Source organism: Heptranchias perlo, chromosome 36 (assembly GCF_035084215.1).
Source record: "Heptranchias perlo isolate sHepPer1 chromosome 36, sHepPer1.hap1, whole genome shotgun sequence".
NCBI classification, from domain to species: domain Eukaryota; kingdom Metazoa; phylum Chordata; class Chondrichthyes; order Hexanchiformes; family Hexanchidae; genus Heptranchias; species Heptranchias perlo.
Window position 1 is genome coordinate 9,992,786 of NC_090360.1, and position 21,172 is coordinate 10,013,957.

Here is a 21,172-nt window from a genome sequence, read left to right on the forward strand (position 1 = left end):
TCATTATGCACTCTAGTGCAAATTGACCAAATAAAAATGTTGTAAATTTGAAATAAATCAGATTTCGTGGTAGCAGCTATCCTACTGATTGTTAGTGGTAGCATGGGTTCCCATTCATTGTATCACATAGATTGTAACTGGTATGGAGGAAAAAAGTTGAGAACCAAACAGAGCATGCAGGTTTTAAGTTTAATGTGGAGGAGGGACCGCATAGTAGCTCTGGATGTAGTGTTCAATTCCCATGCAAAGGCCCAAGCCAATTCCCAATCGCATGTTTTAATTTAAACACAAAGGTGAGACCACCCAGTAATTTTATATTGGTGTTTAATTTCCATTTAAAGGCCCAAACCAATTCCCAATTTCATCGGACATTACAATTGGTTACTGTCAGCAGTGAAGTGTCTAAAAGAATAATAAAGAGGGAGAAAATAAATTATGAGAGTAAACTAGCAAGAAATATAAAAACTGACAGTAAAAGCTTCTACAAGTATATAAAAAGGAAGAGGGTAGCTAAAGTAAACGTTGGTCCCTTAGAGGATGAGACTGGGGAAATAATAATGGGAAACAAGGAAATGGCAGAGGAATTGAACAGATATTTTGTATCTGTCTTCACAGTAGAAGCCACTAATAATATACCAATAATAGTAGAAAATCAAGGGGCAAAAGGGAGGAAGGAACTAAAAGCAATCACTATCACTAGAGAAAAAGTACTAGGTAAACTAATGGGTCCAAAGGCTGACAAGTCCCCTGGACATGATGGCTTGCATCCACGGGTCTTAAAGGGAGTGGCTACAGAGATAGTGGATGCATTGGTTGTAATCTTCCAGAATTCACTAGATTCTGGAAAGGTCCCAGCGGATTGGAAAACCGCAAACGTAACACCCCTATTTTTTTTTATTCGTTCATGGATAGAAATCTGTTTTTCAATAATTGAGGAATGTTTAATTGGACATTTTATAAGTGATTTTTTTTGCCAATCATTCTATCCCGATAATTATGCTCTGAGCGCAAACTCCAATCAGTCAAGTTTCAAATTACCCAAACGCAGTGTTGTGAATTAGAAAAACACTGGTGTTTCATGGGAGCAGTAGTCCCACTGATTATTAGTGACAGTGTGGATTGCCATTCATTATATGTAACGGAGAGGGAAATGTAAGGATGAAAATGCAATTAGACATCTAACTAGCTGTAACTCTAGCCAGAAAATGCACAGTTTGTGAGCACAGTTCCACAAAGGAGCTCGCTCATTCTTTTCAACAGGGGAATGCTGATGTGTATTTTTTGCTGGCAGTGTTCTGGTTGGAAAACTGTTGTCTGCACCGGCGAAGAAAATAATTCTGGTGAGACTATAGAGCTCTTTTCACCTCTGAGTTACAACGCTTAGAATCCACTTTTACCAACTGTGGTATCAGTGCAGTGTGTTACTAGAAACATTGGATCTCCCTGAATTTTTTTTTACTGATGTCTTTACTCAGTAGGAGATTTAACAACTACAATTCCTGCATTTAAAATAAATGAGAAGAATATGGATGTCAGATATTGTTTAAAGCAATCTGTTCACTATGCATAAGGTATTTAATCACAGTAATTTAACTGAAGATTTTAACAGTTGAAACTTGTATAAGGTTCTGATGACTTCATTGACTAGTTTTTGACAGCTATGATTATTTTTACAAACTGGGCACCAATGCAAAAATTACTGTTTGAAAATAAATATCAGATTTTTATAAATGTGGGGAGTGATGTGCAATTATTTGTTATGACAAAGTTCACAGTGGAATTATGGACTTCTTTTAATTCGGATTTCTAAAATTTCCTGTGCGTCAACAAAATCACTAAACATGGGCCTAATGGCGAATGATTATAATATTCCAAATACAGTGTGGTGCTACTCAGCTTAGGATATAATATTTCGCCAGCCTGGCTCCTGCATTACCATTCTCTTCAGTCTGATCTGTTGCCACCTAATGTGCACCATATCATATTTAAAACACAACAGTTAATTTTTTTTTTAAAAATCACTTTTGAAGCAATAATCAAGGTGCAATTAGCTGTCAATTAGGGCAAGTGAATTGGCTTGGTGCTACATTCTCCAAATTTCCATGATTCCTTTATGTTGCAGGATTGCTGCCTGAATACCACAGCTATGCATTAAAAAATCCCAGGTGAAAATGAGGTTTCTGAGCAGTTCTGAATTATGATAAATAAGTTGCCCTAGCTATCATACTATTGTTTTAAAAAAAAATCTCAAGTATTCATTTGGAATTTTAGTTGTTCTCTCTCCTCCCTGTTGCTGGTGTAACAAGCTGTTATTCTTCAGTGTAACTCTGTCTTCCCTGCATTAATTTCAGTCAACCAATTTAATGATTTAAAGAATCCATTGTATTGGGAGTTTTATCACAATTTATGACAATTGTAGCACCAATACAGAAGAAGGCCATTCGGGCTCATTGTGCCTGTGCCAGCTCTTTGCTGGAGAAGACCAGAACTAATCTCACTGCCCTAATCTCTCCCTATAGCCCCGTATCTCTCTCTGCTTCAAATATTTTTAAAACTCTGCTTTGGCTCATGCCAATCACTGACGTGGTGAATTCTGTCCTAGCCCCCAGTATATGCATATCTATTATTGCTGAAGCAGATTTAATTTTATTGGGTCATTTAAAACAATTGTATTACAGTTCTTTAAAAGTTTACCACTCTACTATTCAAAGTGGAGTCTTATTTAACAAAACTGTTCAGCTCATCCCTTCCAAACAAACAGTTCAACCTTTTTCCCTGGTTTGCCTTACCATTCTTAAGCAGCCAGTGCAGCTTCTGAACCCCTCTTCACAGTGGAGAATCAGTCCAGATGCCGCAGACTTGGAAATTAGAACAAGCCCTTTCAAAAATCCACATTAAGGATACATGTCACAGAAACAGAACTATTTCCTTATAAATGGAAACTTAAAGACAGGTGGCAGATAGCAGAAGAGAAAGCAAGACGCCAAATAGAGCTTAGTTAAACTGCTCCATTCTCACATTCAGGCAACTGTTAAGAAGAACAAAGCAGCAAAATCAATCTCTCATAATAACTTGCATATTGGTATGCACGATCTGGTTAACTCTCAAGAAACACAATGTAGTCATGGTATACTGTGTTTTAATTTATACAAATTATGCTTCAAATGTTTATTTCTCCAAAGTAGAAGTGCCTTCTATTACAAATTACTGATTGCAGCAGAGTTATGTAGACAATAAAATGTTGCACAAGGGGCTTTGACATCATCAGCTGTAGAAGTGAAACTTCTGTGGGGTCCATAAAGTAAATTTTTAATTTCAGTTTATACTTTCTGGAGTTTGGCAGTTATCCAAGTGACAACGTGTAAAGAGGCTGTAGAAATTTCATACTACTTATTGGTAAAAATTCCTGAGGTCCAAATGCACAATAAATGAATTTTGTAAACTTCAGAGACAGTTTAATTGGAAAACTAAATCAGCAGCCCAAACACATTTTTGTGGTGACAAATTGTTCAATCATATGAAGAGCATTTGCATCTATATTAAGATAGATTTATGAATCACTAAGTTCCACTTGTGAACAGATAAACACTGCATGTAACTGGATTTAAGCACAATTCTACAAATTGTCAATAATTCATTGAATTAGTGAAAGTGCTGAGTCTACAGATTTCACATTCCATTAACTAATGTAAACTTGAGTTTAGTAAATCATGACCATTTTCAGAACATTGGGCATCAGCAGTCTCGGTAGGACTGATGTGTTGCAGCTGTTATTAATTCATTTCAACTGTAGCTCTTCCAGTCAAAAAGCCAAAGCTGAGTTTTGTAGTTCCAAAGTAATGTTTCTGATTTCTTGCTATTGTGTGTTTGTCAATAAGTTATTATTTGCCCTATGTGCAAGTCAGTATTGATATAACATACAGACATCTAGATCAACAGTGATGAATTTGTGCTGCTCATGGATCTTCATCAGATGTCACTTTACTCTGCATTCTTCTCATGAAATGTATTTTGTCTGAAATACCTTACCCAATTTTACGCATCAGTAAATAGCTTAATTTGAATTAGCAAGGAAATGTTGCATAAATATCCGCAACTGTCTCAGCAGCGAAATGTTCTACTGTTCAGATGATCAAAGAACTGTCAGTTAGCTCAACAAAACCCAGTTTAATTTTTTTTTTACAAATTGGTATATAGCTGCTGCATAAATTAGTTGAATACTGTTATTGAAAGATGGGCTCATTATGTTCAGTTTTTCCCTTTTCTATTTTGATAGTGTTTTCATCTTGAATGCTTTAAAGCAACCCCACATAGAAATATTTTGAGGTAGCAAATTGTCGCAGGCTACCTCTCAGAACAGAACCCAATTTATTCTCATCCTTTGGATAAGACAATAAACTGAGGCCCCATCTCCCCAGTCTGGTGGTTCAGGTGTACGTTAAAGGTCCCATGGCACTCTTCGAACAAGAGCAGGGAGTTCTTCAAATGTGCTGGACAACATTCATCCCTCAACCAACACTGCCAGAAACTAACTGGTCATTGTTGTAGTGGAAGCTTGCTTTATTCAAAGTGGCTACCAGAAAACAGCTACTAGACTTCAAAGTAATTCATTGTATATCAAATACTTTGAAACATTTCAGAGAATTGTAATAAGGTGCTACATAAATGTAAGTCTTTTATACATTATTCTCGAGCTGAAGAAAACCATAAAAAACTTGAGTGCAGATAGCTCTTTGTCACAAAATAGATACAGACATGGGTTGGTAATTTGAAGATTCTTTCAGTAGAAAAAAATGAATTATTGCAAATGAAGACATACCTACTGTCAACAGAACATTTTGCTGTTGGCTCGAGCTTTAAAACTAACATCAATTAACATTGTTGTTTAGATTTATTGCTCCTCCCTTGCTCAGTTTTTAACCAATGAGGCTTATTGTGTAAGCAACAGAAAAATGTAGGAGTGCAAATTGTTCTACCTTTTATTTTTATACTTGTGTACTGTTCGTATGGCTACATGTTTATCCATTCCCAAATGTATAAACTAAAAACTCATTCTGCAAAATTAACCGGCCCTTGCATTAACTGACTTTGTAATGTTTATATGCCACAATTTAAAAATCTAACAAGTGACAAACTACTTTAGGACACAATCATAATGCATTAATATATTAGATGACCCGTAGAGTGCGTACAAGTTTGTATCATGTCAGGTAACCATAATGACTTTGTTCTTTATTCCTTCTCTGTACAGGAGGAATGATAACCTTACAACATGGTTAATTAAAATAAAGCTGCTTGATTTTGACATTTGTGTTAAATTTCCTAAGATGTTATTGTTTCTGGAGTCTGTCATGTTCATACACAGAAAGTCCAGCAATATGTACAGGAGACTGGAGTACAATAAGGTGTACATAGGAGGGAGAGAAAAAACAGGGAATTACAGGCCAGTTAGCCTGACATCAGTCCTCAGGAAAATGCTGGAATCCATTATTAAGAAAGTGGTAACAGGGCACTTAGAACATATAATATGATTAGGCAGAGTCAACATGGTTTTATGAAAGGTAAATAGTGTTTGACACATTTATTAGAGTCTTTTGAGGATTTAACTAGCAGGGTAGATAAAGGGGAACCAGTGGATGTCGTATATTTGGATTTTCAAAAGGATAAGGTGCCACATGAACAGGTTGTTACACAGATAAGGGCTCATGGGGTTGGGGGTAACATGTTAGCATGGATAGAGGATTGGTTAATGGACGGAAAACAGAGAGTAGTAAAAAAAACGGGTCATTTTCAGGTTGGCAGGCTGTAACTAGTGGGGTACCACAAGTATTGGTGCTTGGGCCTCAGCTATTTACAATCTATATTAATGATTTAGATGAAGGGACCAGGTGTAGTATACCCCAGGTTTGCTGACGATACAAAGCTAGGTGGGAAAGTAAGCTGTGAGGAGGACACAGAGTCTGCAAAGGGATATAAACAGGTTAAGTGAGTGGGCAAGAAGATGGCAGATGGAGTTTAATGTGGGGAAATGTGAGGTTATTCACTTTGGTAGGAAAAATAGAAAAACAAAGTTTTTTTAAATGGTGAGAAACAATTAAATATTGGTATCCAGAGAGACTTGAGTGGCCTGGTACAAGAAACACAAAAAGTTAGCATGCAGGTGCAGCAGGCAATTAGGAAAGCAAATGACATGTTGGCCTGTATAGCAAGGGGGTTGGAGTACAAGAGTAAGGAAGTCTTACCACAATTGTGCAGGGCTTTGTTGAGACCTCACCTGGAGTACTGTGTACAGTTTTGGTCTCCTTATCTAAGGAAGGATATACTTGCCTTAGAAGCAGTGCAACGAAGGTTCACTGGATTAATTCCTGGGATGAGAGGGTTATCCTATGTGGAGAGGTTGAGTAAAATGGGCCTATACTCTCTGGAGCATGAGAGGTGATCTCGTTGAAACATATAAGATTCTGAGGGAGCTTGACAGGGTAGATGCTGAGAGGTTGTTTCCCCTGGCTGGAGAGTCTAGAACTAGAGGGCATAGTCCTAGGCTAAGGGGTCGGCCATTTAAGACTGAGATGAGGAGGAATTTCTTCACTGAGGGTTGTGAATCTTTGGAATTCTCTACTCAAGAGGGCTGTGGATGCTGAGTCTTTGAGTATATTCAAGGCTGAGATAGATAGATTTTTGGACTCTGAGGAATCAAGGGATATGGGAATTGGGGAGGAAAATGGAGTTGAGGTTGAAGATCAGCCATGATCTGATAGAGTGGCGGAGCAGGCTCGAGGGGCCATATGGCCTATTCCTGCTCCTATTTCTTATATTCTTATAAGAATTTATAAGGATAGGAAAAGACCATTAGGGTTTAATATGCTTGCTCCTCTTCCAGAGATTATATCCACATATTCACCATATCCATCAATTTCTTCACCATCCAGAAACAAACCAAATTGTCTCTTGAACCTATTTATGCCATCCACTTCAATAGCCTTCCCTGCTAACTTATTTCACAACTCTGTTATGCTTTGGGTTTAAAAGTCCTTCCTGATTTCCCTCTTACTCCTAACCTAATTTTCAACCGACCCCCCCCCCCCCACCAACGGTGTTTGAACCTTTCACTATAGTCAACAATTTGTTTGCATCAAATTTGTTAATTCTCTTTAGAATCTTCAATTTCAGTCACATCATCTCAAAGTCTCCTTTTCCAAAGAAAACAAACAACCGTTCCATTTAACATACACTTTGGTTCCTTGCTCATATACTAATTATTTTACCCTGATCCACATTGAATTACATCTGCCACCTTTTGGCCTAGTCACCTAAAAGGTTTAATTTCTTCTGACTCTGTTTTATTATTCTTAATTATTTGCCCTGTCTCCTATTTTGATATCATCCACAGTCAATACCGTCCCTGTCAGTAGTACATATTGATTCTTAGATAACCATTAAGCAAGAGAGTCAAGATCAATTCTTAGGACACCTGACTCATCCTCTTTATATCTTGAAAAGGTCCCATTTATGGCTACCCTCTGTTTCTTGTTTTTAAGCTCATTTTCTAGTCCTTGCTATGATTTACTTCCTATTCTGTGACTCCTTACCTTAGCCATCAATTGATGCTATTATGGAACCTTGTCAAAAGCCTTCTGAAAATCCCAGTATATATTACCAATTGCATTCTCCTGTTCCTTATCTCAGTAATGTCTGAAAATCTCCAGGATAACAATTCAGAGCATCCAAACTTTAATTAACCATATCCACCACAATCAGCATACTGTCGAGCTTTTCCTCTGCCTTTCTGGAAACCTGCTCTCTGGGGCAATTTTCACTCCGATTCCTGAGAAAAGATTGCAGTGAAATAACTATTTAACAACTTGCTGTTTCTTTGTCCTGGATTCCAGCTTCCCATTATTGCAAAACTAGTAATTTGCTTTACACCTTGACTCCTGCTTCTATAATTTGGAAATCTCTCTCTTTCTGTCACGAGATGTTCTTAGCAATTTTGCATTTCATGTTTCTCTTGGCCTTTCTAATTACTTTTTTTCCACCGCTTTTGTTTGTCATAACTTTCCTAATCCTCCTGTCAACCAGATTCCTTTGTGTGCTTTAAAAGCTTTCTGCTTATCCTGAATACTACTCTTGACATCCCTGCCCAGCCACATTGGCTTTAATTGTTCTTTTATTTGTTTTGATTTGGTCAGAATTAATTTTGATTGTAGCCGAACCAACATATCTTTAAATACTTCCCATGTTTTACTGTACATCTTTTTCTATTTTGTTCCAGTTAAGTCTTGAAGTCTACTCTTTTAAAAGTCCATGTAATCCTTTGCTAATGTGAAGTTTAGTATTAATATTAACTGTAAAACCTCTGAAAGGATTGAACATGCCCTGCTTTGAATTTGTATAGCTGGATTTATTAGGGGCTTTGAAGCTATTCCTCTTGTGATTTAATGACTGCTGCTGTTCTAGCCAAAGAGCAATTTAGTTTACCTGGATTGAGTTACTTCTGTGAGATAACGCATCAGCACGCAACAAATCTGTCTCCATTCAGATGGCTATTAAGCTCACACGTATATCTTTAGTAATTGAGTCAGACTGGGGCATATACTGACACTAACCTATTACAACATTGTATATTTGCAGTGAAACAAATATGACAACTAATTTTTGTGAGAGATAAGCCGGGCCAAAAATAAATTACATTATACCTACATATGTCAATGAAGACATATGCTCACAATGAGAGACGATCTATTATCAAGACTATGTAGCTCATTGGCTGGAAGGTCTTTGCAATTTTTCAAAAGCCTAGATTAAGCATTAAACGCACAATATTTAAATTGTATAAAAAGAGGAAATAACACATTTGACTGATGCATGAAATCTATTATTTTTAAAGACCCTTGGTTCTGCTGAGTAAATCAGGTAGTAGAGTAGTGTCTTTGTAAATAAATGTAAGGATTTATAGTCCTGCTGGGATTTCAAGAACTTTCTTTAATACGAGAAATCAAAAGCAGTTGGGTTGGTGAAGTCATGTTAAGATGTAAATTTTATAGGAGTATTTTTATGGCTAGCTTTTCTGCAGCAATAAATCATCTATCAACAGCTTGGTTACAGAGATAATGTCAAATGTAGGTTTCTCAAGCATTTTTCTTGGTAAATAATAGGGCCCTCCAATTTTAGATTTCATAATTTTTGAATCAAACTTTACAATATGTAATCAAAAATTCTTTGACAGAATCATCCCCTCATAAATTGAAAATGAAGTTTATTTCAGATACTCTAATTCGATGGATGATCTTGAAATGTCTCTTACCCCCACCTGCCACCCAATCAAAGTTTCTCTCCCCTTCTACTGTCCTTTCACAGGCTTGGTCAAAATTGTGTAAACTCAAAGAAACAAGAACTTGCATTAAGATAGCGCTCTTCATATCTTCAGGATGTCCCAAAGTGCTGCATGGCCAACGATTTACTTTTGGTGTAGACTATTTTGTAGGCAAACACAGTAGCCAATTTTCACACAGCAGGGTCCCACAAACAGCAAATAACATAAGTAACCAGTCAGACTATGCTGGTTGAGCATTGAATATTGACCAGGACACTACGAGAAGCCTCCGTCCTTTTTAGAATAGTGCCATGGATTCTTTTATGTCCACCTGAACAAGGACATAGGACCTCAGATTAACGCCTCATCCAAAATACAGGACTTTCAATAATGCAGTGCTCCCTCATTACATTACATAAGAAATAGGAGCAGGAGTAGGCCAATCGGCCCCTCGAGCCTGCTCTGCCATTCAATAAGATCATGGCTGATCTGATCCTAACCTCAAATCTAAATTCATGTCCAATTTCCTGCCCGCTCCCCGTAACCCCTAATTCCCTTCACTTCTGGGAAACTGTCTATTTCTGTTTTAAATTTATTTCATGATGTAGCTTCCACAGCTTCCTGGGGCAGCAAATTCCACAGACCTACTACCCTCATGAGTGAAGAAGTTTCTCCTCATCTCAATTTTGAAAGAGCAGCCCCTTATTCTAAGATTATGCCCCCTAGTTCTAGTTTCACTACTTTACTGAATTCAAGACATCAGTTGTTGTCCCAAAGAATTTCTGACAACTCAAAGATTTGAATTATTTAGGACAGATAGCATTGACTGCCAAGTTCTGGACCCATCTGTACCTTCAACTATGCTCCATTAGACAGTATGACCATCTAACTGAACCAATGCAGCATAGAATCATAGAAAGTTACGGCACAGAAGGAGGCCATTCGGCTCATCGTGTCCATGCCGGCCGAAAAAGAGCTATCCAGCTTATTCCCACTTTCCAGCACTTGGTCCGTAGCCCTGTAGGTTGTGGCACTTCAATTGCACATCCAAGTACTTTTTAAATGAGTTGTGGGTTTCTGCCTCTACAACTCTTTCAGGCAGTGAGTTACAGATCCCCACCACCCTCTGGGTGAAAAAATTGCTCCTCAGCTCCCCTGTAATCCTTCTACCAATTACTTTAAATCTATGCCCCCTGATCACTGACCCCTCTGCAAAGGGAAATAGGTCCTTCCTATCTATTCTATCTGGGCCCCTCATAATTTTATACACCTCAATTAAATCTCCCCTCAGCCCCCTCTCTTCCAGTGAAAACAACCCCAGCCTATCCAATCTTTCCTCATAGCTAAAATTCTCCAGTCCTGGCAACATCCTCATAAATCTCCTCTGTACCCTCTCTACTGCAATCACATCTTTCCTGTAATGTGGTGACCAGAACTGTACGCAGTACTCAAGCTGTAGGTTAACCATTGTTTTATACAGTTCTAGCATAACCTCCCTGCTCTTACTTGCTATGCCTCGGCTAATAAAGGAAAGTATCCCGTATGCCTTTTTAACCACCTTATCTACCTGTCCTGCTACCTTCAGGGATCTGTGGACATGCACTCCAAGGTCCCTCTGTTCCCCTACGCCTCTCAGTATCCTCCCATTTATTGTATATTCCCTTGCCTTGTTTGCCCTCCCCAAATGCATTACCTCACACTTTTCCGGATTGAATCCCATTTGCCACTCTTCTGTCCATCTGACCAGTCCATTGATATCTTCCTGTACTCCTCCTCACTATCAACTACATGGCCAATTTTTGTATCATCTGCAAACTTCTTAATCATGCCCCTTACATTTAGATCTAAATCGTTAATATATACCACAAAAAGCAAGGAACCTAGTACTGAACCCCACTGGAAACAGCCTTTCAATCACAAAAACACCCATCAACTGTTACCCTTTGCTTCCTGCCACTGAGCCAGTTTTGGATCCAACTTGCCACTTTCCCTTGGATCCCATGAGCTTTTACTTTTCTGACCAATCTGCCATGTGGAACCTTGTCAAAAGCCTTACTAAAATCCATGTAGACTACATCAAACCCGCTACCCTCATCGACCCTCGTTGTTACCGCCTCAAAAAATTTAATCAATGATTCTATGATTTATCCCTCAACCGTCATCATTAAAATGTAGATTATCTGGTCATTTATCTCACTGCTGTTTGTGGGGCCTTGCTGTGCACAAATTAGCTGCTGTACGTGCCTACATTACAACAGTGACTACTCTTCAAAAAGACTTTGTTGGCTGTGAAGCACTTTGAAACGTCCAGAGGTCATCAAACTCGCTATATAAATGCAAGTTGTTCTTTCATTCTTTCTACATTAAAACCTTGCTAATAGTATATTTTATTGTGTTACTTTTGATGCTGCCAGTGCTGGTACTCATCTCTGAGACAGAGGTTTTGAGTTCAAGCCCCACAGCAGGACTTGAGCACGTAAGCTATGTTGACACTTCAGTGCCGTACTGAGGGAGTGCTGCATTGTTTTAGGTAAGATGTTAAACTGTGGCCCTATCTGCCTATTTAAGTGGATGTAAAAGATCTCATGGCACGATTTGAAGAAAAGCAGGGGAGTTCTCCCAGTGTCCTGACCAATATTTATTCCTCAATTAACATGACCAAAATAAATCTCACCGCTGTTTGTAGACTTTGCTGTGAATAAATTGCCTGCCATGGTTGCCTGCATAACAGTCGTGATTGCACTTCCTGAGGACATGAAAGGCACTTTATAAATTCAAGTTCTTTGTTTTTTTTATTGTAATTTCAGTATCAGTGATATTGCCAAATTATTTCAGTTCATGATAGTTAAAACAATAGGGCTGAAGTAAAATGATTTGTTTAATCAAGCTTATATTTTCAAAGATGCAGACTCTGACAAGAAGGCACCGTGGGCCCTGTTTAAATGTTTAATGATAATACAGAGAAAAAATATATAGAAGACCATATAACCTTCGTAAAAACAGGATAAACCTTGCAACTCGATTACCCTTTCGTCAAAATCGCGCTTCATTCATGTCCAATGTACAACGAGAGAAAGCAATTTTTTCAAACTATTCATGCTGTATGTAATCTGAAATAGCAGATAAAGAAGACAGCACAGTGGTGCAGCGCACTCGGGCCCCACTACAAAGCACCACCAGTTGGGAAACACAAGGTAATTTCCCCCATGCTGCTGAGTTGCCAATCTTTTTGTCATGTTGCTATGGGGAAGCACCAAGCTGAAACTTAAAAAAAATAAAAAAACAGCAAGAGGAGGATTTAATAATCTATAAGGAAATAAAGCATATTTCAAAAGTGTGACTTCTACAGAACTGAATCCCGTCGAGACTGTTGAGATCTGCACATAAAGCCAGTGTGCATTCAAGTCTTGTAACTACAGCTGTGCTGCTGTGTAAATACTCGCTCTATGATTGCTGCTAATCCCCAATACTCTCAACAGGCTTTCAGTAAATAGAATCAGAAAGTTACTGTCTTTTCTTGAAAGTACATCAAGCAAAGTTGAATGCCAGCTGAAATGGTGCACACGAACTATAATTTTACGGATAAACACTGTCATTCATTAAGAAGTTCAGAAGCTTCTCAAAACTCTGTTGTCTCACAAATGTCCATCCTTCTCCTTACACCTCTCCATTATCCAGCTTAGTTGGGACTGCCCTCGCTTCTTTCCACTCCTAACTATCCGACCATAGCCACGGCATCTCCAGCACTGGCTTCTCTTCCCGCCCCACACCATTACCTCTGGAGTCCCCCAAAGATCTGTCCTTGGCCCCTCCTCTTCCTCATCTACAAGCTGCCCCTTGGCAACATCATCTGCAGACCTGGGGTCAGCTCCCACATGTATGCCAATGACATCTCCACTGCCTGCCTTGACCCCTCCAGTCTGTTGTCAGACTGCTTGTCTGACATCCAGTCTTGGATGAGCTGCAACTACCTCCAGTTAAACAATGGTAAGCCTGAAGCCATCGTCTTTGGCCCTTGCCCCAAACTCTGTACACTTGCCACCAATTCTATCTCTCTCTCCAACCACTGTCTAGGGTAGACTTTCACTGCCATAACATCTGCCCTTACTTCAGCCCACCTGCTGCTAAAACCCTCAACTATGCCAATGTCACCTCCAGACTTGACTATTCTAATGTACTCCTGGCCGGCATCCCACCCTCCACCTTCCGTAAACTTCAGCTAATCCAAAATTCTGCTTCCAACAGCTTATCCCACGCCACATCCTGCTCACCCATTATCACTCTCCTTACTAACATCCGTCGCCTTGCAGTCCCCCAATACCTGAAATTTAAAACTCTCATCCTCATGCTTAAATGCCTTCATAGTCTTGCCCCCTCCCTATCTCTGTGTCCTCTTATAGGCCTCAACCCACCCCCCCCCCCCACCCCCCGTACCTCTGACTCTGGTATCTTGTGCATCCCCTGCTCCCTTGAGCTCCACCATTGGTGGCCTTACTTCCAGTTTCGTAAGCCCCATGCTCTGGAAATCCCTCCCTAAACCCCTCTGTTTCTCCACCTCACCGTACTCCTTAAGTCCTCCTTAAAACCCACGCCCATGACCAAACATTCGCGCCAGGCAATGACCATCTCCAACAAGAGAGAGTCTAACCACCTCCCCTTGACATTCAACAGCATTACCATCGCCGAATCCCCCACCATCAACATCCTGGGGGTCACCATTGACCAGAAACTTAACTGGACCAGCCATATAAATACTGTGGCTACGAGAGCAGGTCAGAGGCTGGGTATTCTGCGGCGAGTGACTCACCTCCTGACTCCCCAAAGCCTTTCCACCATCTACAAGGCACAAGTCAGGAGTGTGATGGAATACTCTCCACTTGCCTGGATGAGTGCAGCTCCAACAACACTCAAGAAGCTCGACACCATCCAAGATAAAGCAGCCCGCTTGATTGGCACCCCATCCACCACCCTAAACATTCACTTCCTTCACCACCGGCGCACTGTGGCTGCAGTGTGTACCATCCACAGGATGCACTGCAGCAACTCGCCAAGGCTTCTTCGACAGCACCTCCCAAACCCGCGACCTCTACCACCTAGAAGGACAAGAGCAGCAGGCACATGGGAACAACACCACCTGCACGTTCCCCTCCAAGTCACACACCATCCCGACTTGGAAATATATCGCCGTTCCTTCATCGTTGCTGGGTCAAAATCCTGGAACTCCCTTCCTAACAGCACTGTGGGAGAACCGACACCACACGGACTGCAGCGGTTCAAGAAGGCGGCTCACCACCACCTTCTCGAGGGCAATTAGGGATGGGCAATAAATGCTGGCCTCGCCAGCGACGCCCACATCCCGTGAACGAATAAAAAAAAACTCATCCCTTCTAATATCTGCGTCTGCTCAGCATCCATTTTTTAAAATTACACTTCTGTGAAGCGCTTTGGGACATATTTCTACGTTAAAGGCGCTATATAAATGCAAGTTTTTGTATCAGGAATCAGAGATATTTGCAGCAAAGCTCACTAAAATTTCCTGAACATACTGTAAAATCATTTCTTTCCACCCCCCCGCCCCCCCCCCCCCCCGACAAATAAGGAGCAGTGATTAAGAAATATCTCAGAAAGCTTTCCAAAGGTGACGAAATTTAACCTGCAATATTACTTTCTTATATCACCAGGAAATCTCAGTGCACGTTGGAAAGTATGGCATGATTGTTGCTTGCTTATTTTCTGTGACCATGCTATAAAACTTTCCAGACATGGTGTAGTGTGTTGGATGCCAATTCTTGCCACGAGAGTGGTGAGGAGTGAGCTCATGCCCGTGAGTTGCCACTCTATTAATTGTTGATAGCTGCTGCGGGGAAGTGCTGAGAAGAGGCTAAGCTGCGCTTGCTCATCGCCGAGGAGCAGGTCATGTCTTTCTTGGCAGAGCCCATTGAAACTTCGGACAGGGGAAGGAGAAAACTACCTAAGAAGTACCTCACCAAGTGGGAACTTTTCAGCCAAATTTAGCTCTGGGATAAATAGTCATTCAGGAGCCAAGCTTGCTTATTCTATTAAGGTACTAGAATTTGTAGTCAGCTGGAAAAGAAACCAGCTACAATGATGTGATGATCCTTGGGTTACACTGTATCGAGCAGAAAGAGTAGTCATTTTCTCGTCAATGCCCATGATAAAAAATTTATGTTACAAACCAAGTTTTCCCATAACAGCAGCATATGAACAAACTGTTGAAATATTAAACTAAGATGGACAGAATTCCTCCCCTTCACAGTTGTCTTCTGTTCTGGAACCAATTAATGATCTACAATCTGGGACAAGAGCATTGGTTGTATCAGTAACTGTATTGAAGTATTGAGGCTGAACAAAATTAGTGCTGATAAATAGCATTTTTTTTCTCCTTTGTTCATTTTGTACATTAAATATTTTCCTATCTCTTTGCACTTTACTCATTTCCAGGCTTACTGTGGTTTTGTGCGACCAGGTGTTGATCCCAAGCACCTTGCAGCTGTAGCCACAGGGAACTGGGGGTGTGGAGCTTTTGGTGGAGATGCCAGGTTAAAATGTAAGTAAACAAGTGCTACCTGATTTTACTAAAATACTTCCAAATCGCAATACTCTTAATTAAACTTGTATCTTTAACATAACTGCTCTTTTGTGGCACACATTTCTCCCATGTTGGAATACACAATGAATTTGTATCTTCAGTGGAATGTCACTTAAATTCAAATAGTTCTATTGATTTTCTTCATCAGTCACACCTAGTTGAGGGATATGATTATGGCATGAGTCAAAGATTGTCTGGTCATTCATCTCATTGCTGTTTGTGGGACCTTGCTGTTGCACGAATTACAGCCATGTTTGCCTACAAAACAACAATATACTTCAAAAATAACTCTTTTGTTGTGAAGTGCTTAGGGACATCTTGAGGATGTGAAAGGTGCTATATAAATGCAAGTTCTTTCTAAGTTCTTCATAGTGAGAGTTGGTATTATGAGCATACAAGAGGTTAACATAAAGAAAGACTTGCATTTATATAGCACCTTTCACGACCTGAGGATGCCCCAAAGCTCTTTAAGCCAATGAAGTACTTTTGAAATGTAATCAATGCAAGAAACACAGCATCCATTTGCACACAGTAAGCTCCCACAAATAGCAATGAGATAAATGACCAGGTAATCTGTTTTAATTATGTTGGTTGAGGGATAAATATTGGCCAGGACACCAGGGAGAATTCCCCTGCTTTTCTTCGAATAGTGTCATGGGATTTTTTACGTCCACCTGAGGGGGCAAGCAGGGCCTCGGTTTAACGTCTCATCCGAAAGACGGCACCTCTGACAGTGCAGTGCTCCCTCAGTACTGGCATTGGGAGTGTCAGCCTGGATTACGTGCTCAAGTCTCTGGAGTTGGGCTAGAACCCACAACTTTCTGACTCAGAGGCGAGAGTGCCACCCACAGCCACTGCTGACACCTTTACACATTTCCATTAAAATAACAGAGAGGAATTTGATACAAGAATGATAGCATTCGCAGCAATAATTTCTACCCTTGAGTCTTTTTGTGTGTGTGTGTGTGTGTGTACATACAATTTTGTTCAGATAATCATATGAATAGTGTTTTATTTTCGTGATGTTGATAAATGTATTGTAAATGTCCATCTATTTTGTTTATTTCATATAATCAGGTGTGATTCTTAGATGAAATGAGCTAGATTGTGAAGATTATGTCAGAATAAATAATTAGTGTCTTCCATTCATTAATCATTATCCTGAATGCAGCACTGTTTAAATATTCAGACTTGTGAGCTGTGATTGCTGAAGAGCTCAGCTCAGTCGCAGTGTTGGAGGCCAGTTGTAGCAATGCAGCCAGACTGTTGCTGAAAATCTCACAGTCGTACAAAAGAATAGTATTTCACAAGTTGTTTGGAGACATTTCCCTTCTTCTTATCTAATAAGTAAGAATTATCAAATACACTCTGAATATTTGAAACTGGTGCTTCCGGGTACATGTGTACAGTTCCTATGTGACTATCCAAGTACATCAGTTGATGTACCACCGGCGCACTGTGGCTGCAGTGTGCACCATCCACAGGATGCACTGCAGCAACTCGCCAAGGCTTCTTCGACAGCACCTCCCAAACCCGCGACCTCTACCACCTAGAAGGACAAGGGCAGCAGGCGCATGGGAACAACACCACCTGCACGTTCTCCTCCAAGTCACACACCATCCCGACTTGGAAATATATCGCCGTTCCTTCATTGTCGCTGGGTCAAAATCCTGGAACTCCCTTCCTAACAACACTGTGGGAGAACCGTCACCACACGGACTGCAGCGGTTCAAGAAGGCGGCTCACCACCACCTTCTCGAGGGCAATTAGGGATGGGCAATAAATGCCGGCCTTGCCAGCGACGCCCACATCCCGTGAACGAATAAAAAAAAATACTTTTAGGCAATTATAAAATGTAGCATCAAAAGGCAAAATTACAGACTAAAGATATGAGATATATTGCCTGAATAGTACAATGTTGCTCACTTCTAGGTTTAGAAATTCATACAAAGACTGACTTTCGTTCATTGACTTATTAAATAACTAGGACACATATTGCTTTGCAAGATGTTTAAGTTTGTAACATTTTGGAACAGAAGGTCAAGCAAAAGTCAACTCCGCATTGAACAAACACCCACATATAACAAGTGTTTCGCATGGAAAAATAGTATTCATTGGATGTGGGCTTTAACTATAGTAATGTCATTTCGGAGTTCATCACTGGTCCTAAGGGCCTCATTACTACCCCTGACTTTGCTTAATAATAAGCACACCTTGGAGGGTAATTTTCTCATTGCTGATCCAAATAATAATAATGCTGTATTTAAGTGGCTTTCATGTATTAGCTGCCAGGCTATTATGGTTTAGAAAAACACTGAAATGTTGAATATACAGTTTCTCTAAGGACTGAAGAGTAATATTAAAAGCCAGGCTGAAGATGGCTTTAAAATAAAAAAACAAAAGGTATCGCAAATGCACAAAAAGTCAGTCAGCATTTGAAAGGGAGCAATAGGTTACTGTTTTGGGCAGGATACTTCATCGGAGGATAGGTTTCCTTGTTCAACAACTGCTGTTTGAAGGAAGGAATGCTGACGTGCCGATGTGAATTTGTTGCAGCCTTATTGCAGATGATGGCAGCGGCAGAAGCAGGGCGAGATGTGGTTTATTTCACCTTCGGAGACCGAGAATTAATGATTGAGATCTACGATATGCACAAGTTCCTAATTGAGAAAGAGCAAACTGTTGGTAAGCAGAACTCATTTATAAAAGGTTTTTCCTACAACGTTATCAACATTTACAGCCTAAGTATGCAGAAACAGATTTTGAGTGACAGCAGCATTTTCTTGTTTTATCTTTGCATCTAAAGGGTTTAAATTCTGTAGATTGACAGTAAAAATGCAAAATTTCTGTTCAACGTCTTGACACATCCACATTCAATTCATTGTGACTCTTTATTTGGATTGCTGCATGTTGTGTGTAATTTGTGGATACTTCAATATTGGATAAATTCTGATAATCTCTATAATTGCTCCCCAAATCTTGAACCAAAACATTGAACTGAATAGGCCGGACTCAGTAAACTTGTTTACTAGTGCCTTTTCCTTTTCAGGTCACATCTGCAAACTTTTGGAGCGATACTACAGTGATGTGTGCAGATCCTGTTCCTTTTCAAGACCAAACATTAAACTCTACAACTTCATTTATGATTCTGTAGGCTTATACACAGATTCAACAGATGAGGATGACGATTGACAGCTTTTCAAGCTTCGTAACATTTGAAAGATTACCTTTAAAGTCATGAGGTGGCTGAGCTTTATTGCTCAACACCACAGTTATGCTTGCAGGCGTTCCTGATTGTATAGGCCCATTCTTAAGTAAAATCCACCCCAAAACATTGTCCATTATTCTGACAGAATATTTTCTGAAGTATTTTTGGTAGCAATGTTTGTTAGTGCTAGAAGTCAAGCCTAAAGTGCTTCAAATTGAAATTTCAGGTATAGTAACCATGTGGAGCTGTTGGCCCAGGGACTAACCAGGGCAATATATACTTATTCTATATAATACATGTCCTCTTACTTCACATTTTATGCAATCATAATAGAAGAACAGCTACCAATAGAAATCTATCTTAATTAAGATTATTAATTAATGCAATTATTCTGAAGGATTAAACCAATGTTATCTTCTATTTTTTTGAGTAATCTCTCTGGTTAATGGATTTAAATCAAAGTTGGAATCCCAGCATGCTCTGAGCATGGCTTTGTTTAATGTGTTATCAAAAAAAATTAAAGACAGACTTGTAAATTGGAGGAGCAAGAAAGTGATCCTCTTTGGCTTACATTGGGAGGAGAAACAATGATGTGGATGTTTTTTCTTTTTTGTTTAAAGATAACTAAGAACTTGAATACCAGTTGTGTATTCTTTCAGACTGTGGTACTAGATGCCGAAATTATTTAGGAATCTTAGCTGCTGTCTGAGTGGTTGCGATCAGTAATATATCTGGGGGAAATTCTGTGCCAATGTGTAAAGATGTTTTTTTTTAATTGTCTAAATAAAGGTTTGGTGTTGAGTACAAAGCTTTATGAAGTTCTTTACAGTCATGTCAGATTGCATTGTACATTCTGGTTGATCGTAAACACATACGGAATAGAATGAAAACTGCTGATTACCTGTAGACTGGAAACATTTAGATTTATGTTGCAGAGCACTCAGCTATGACAAGAATGGGATTGGAAAGGACTCATAGTCACTCCCAAATTCCCATCTCCAGGATGAACAGCGCTAATGTGAGGGGTCAGGCTCAAGAAGTGAGTACTGAAGTGGTTTCAATATGTGGTTGACAGAAATCCTTCAGGGACTGTGACTCATTGGGGAATCTGGGAATCGTGATTGACAGATGTTTCACTGATATGGTCTGGTCAATGTACCACAAGTGAATGTGTTTCAAGTATCGATGATCACCTTAAAACATATGTCATCCTACAATTATGAAGTGAACCAAAGCAGCATTCTCAGCTAAATTTAGATCAAATAAAATGTTTCTGATGTGATGCAGAAACCTTCCAATGTTTTTCAATGGCAGAGTTGAGAATTGCGGCGATGCATTTCAGCGGTTTTAGGTTCACGTTACAGTCAGTGATATTTTTGATTATAATTCAGCATTAAGGTTATCAAATTTTCAAGCTTTCACAAAATAAGACTTCTTAACTCCAGCACAATGTACAGTCATTTTGATTCTTCCTCATTCATTCCATGTATACATACAGTAGAATATAGGTTGTCTGTAACTGTGAGGGAGCGGATTTCAGATGGTGCATTGCCCCCCGAAGAAAATAGCACATTTTGAATGGTCACTTGATTTGCTGTCAGCCTGTTTCAGTTGTTGAAGTTAAATTCGTAGCTTTGGTCTACAAAATTCTCGCATAGCTTTCACCAATATCATTCTCAGTAGTCGTGCACCTTGATCAGATAGATTCTGGTTAGCTTACACTGCAGCTCCTGATCCATGGGGCCTGTAGTGTGTCATCAGTGCGTTCTACCTATTCTCTCCAATGATGTCACAGCTTCTTGAAGTCTGAGGCCAGTTCCCATCCATAAAGTTTCTAATGTTAGAAAAATGCCAAGCAATTATGCCAGTTCTCATCTAATGTTAAACTGCTTTATGGGCATTAGGGTGCCAGTGGGTAGAGTTCTGCGCTTCTCTTTGCCCAAGCACAGAGTGGGGCAGCATAGCTCAGTGCTGCTTCACATTACTTTAGAAGCAGCTAGAAGTATCAAACTGCTACCAACATAATCACAGCTTGCGGAGA

The 21,172-nt window shown here is 39.8% G+C and overlaps 1 protein-coding gene across 2 annotated transcripts in view; it reads left to right on the top strand.

Annotated features, from left to right (window-relative positions):
• The window catches only part of parga (poly (ADP-ribose) glycohydrolase a), a 163,481-nt gene extending 143,542 nt beyond the window's left edge, over nucleotides 1-19,939 (top strand). For both annotated transcript variants that reach the window (XM_067972525.1, XM_067972524.1), the window contains exons 16-18: nucleotides 15,776-15,881; nucleotides 18,480-18,608; nucleotides 18,973-19,939. In XM_067972525.1, the coding sequence (XP_067828626.1) occupies nucleotides 15,776-15,881; nucleotides 18,480-18,608; nucleotides 18,973-19,115 (378 nt within the window). In that variant the 3' untranslated portion in view covers nucleotides 19,116-19,939. The remainder of the gene's footprint in view (nucleotides 1-15,775; nucleotides 15,882-18,479; nucleotides 18,609-18,972) is intronic.
• Nucleotides 19,940-21,172: the final 1,233 nt, after the last annotated feature.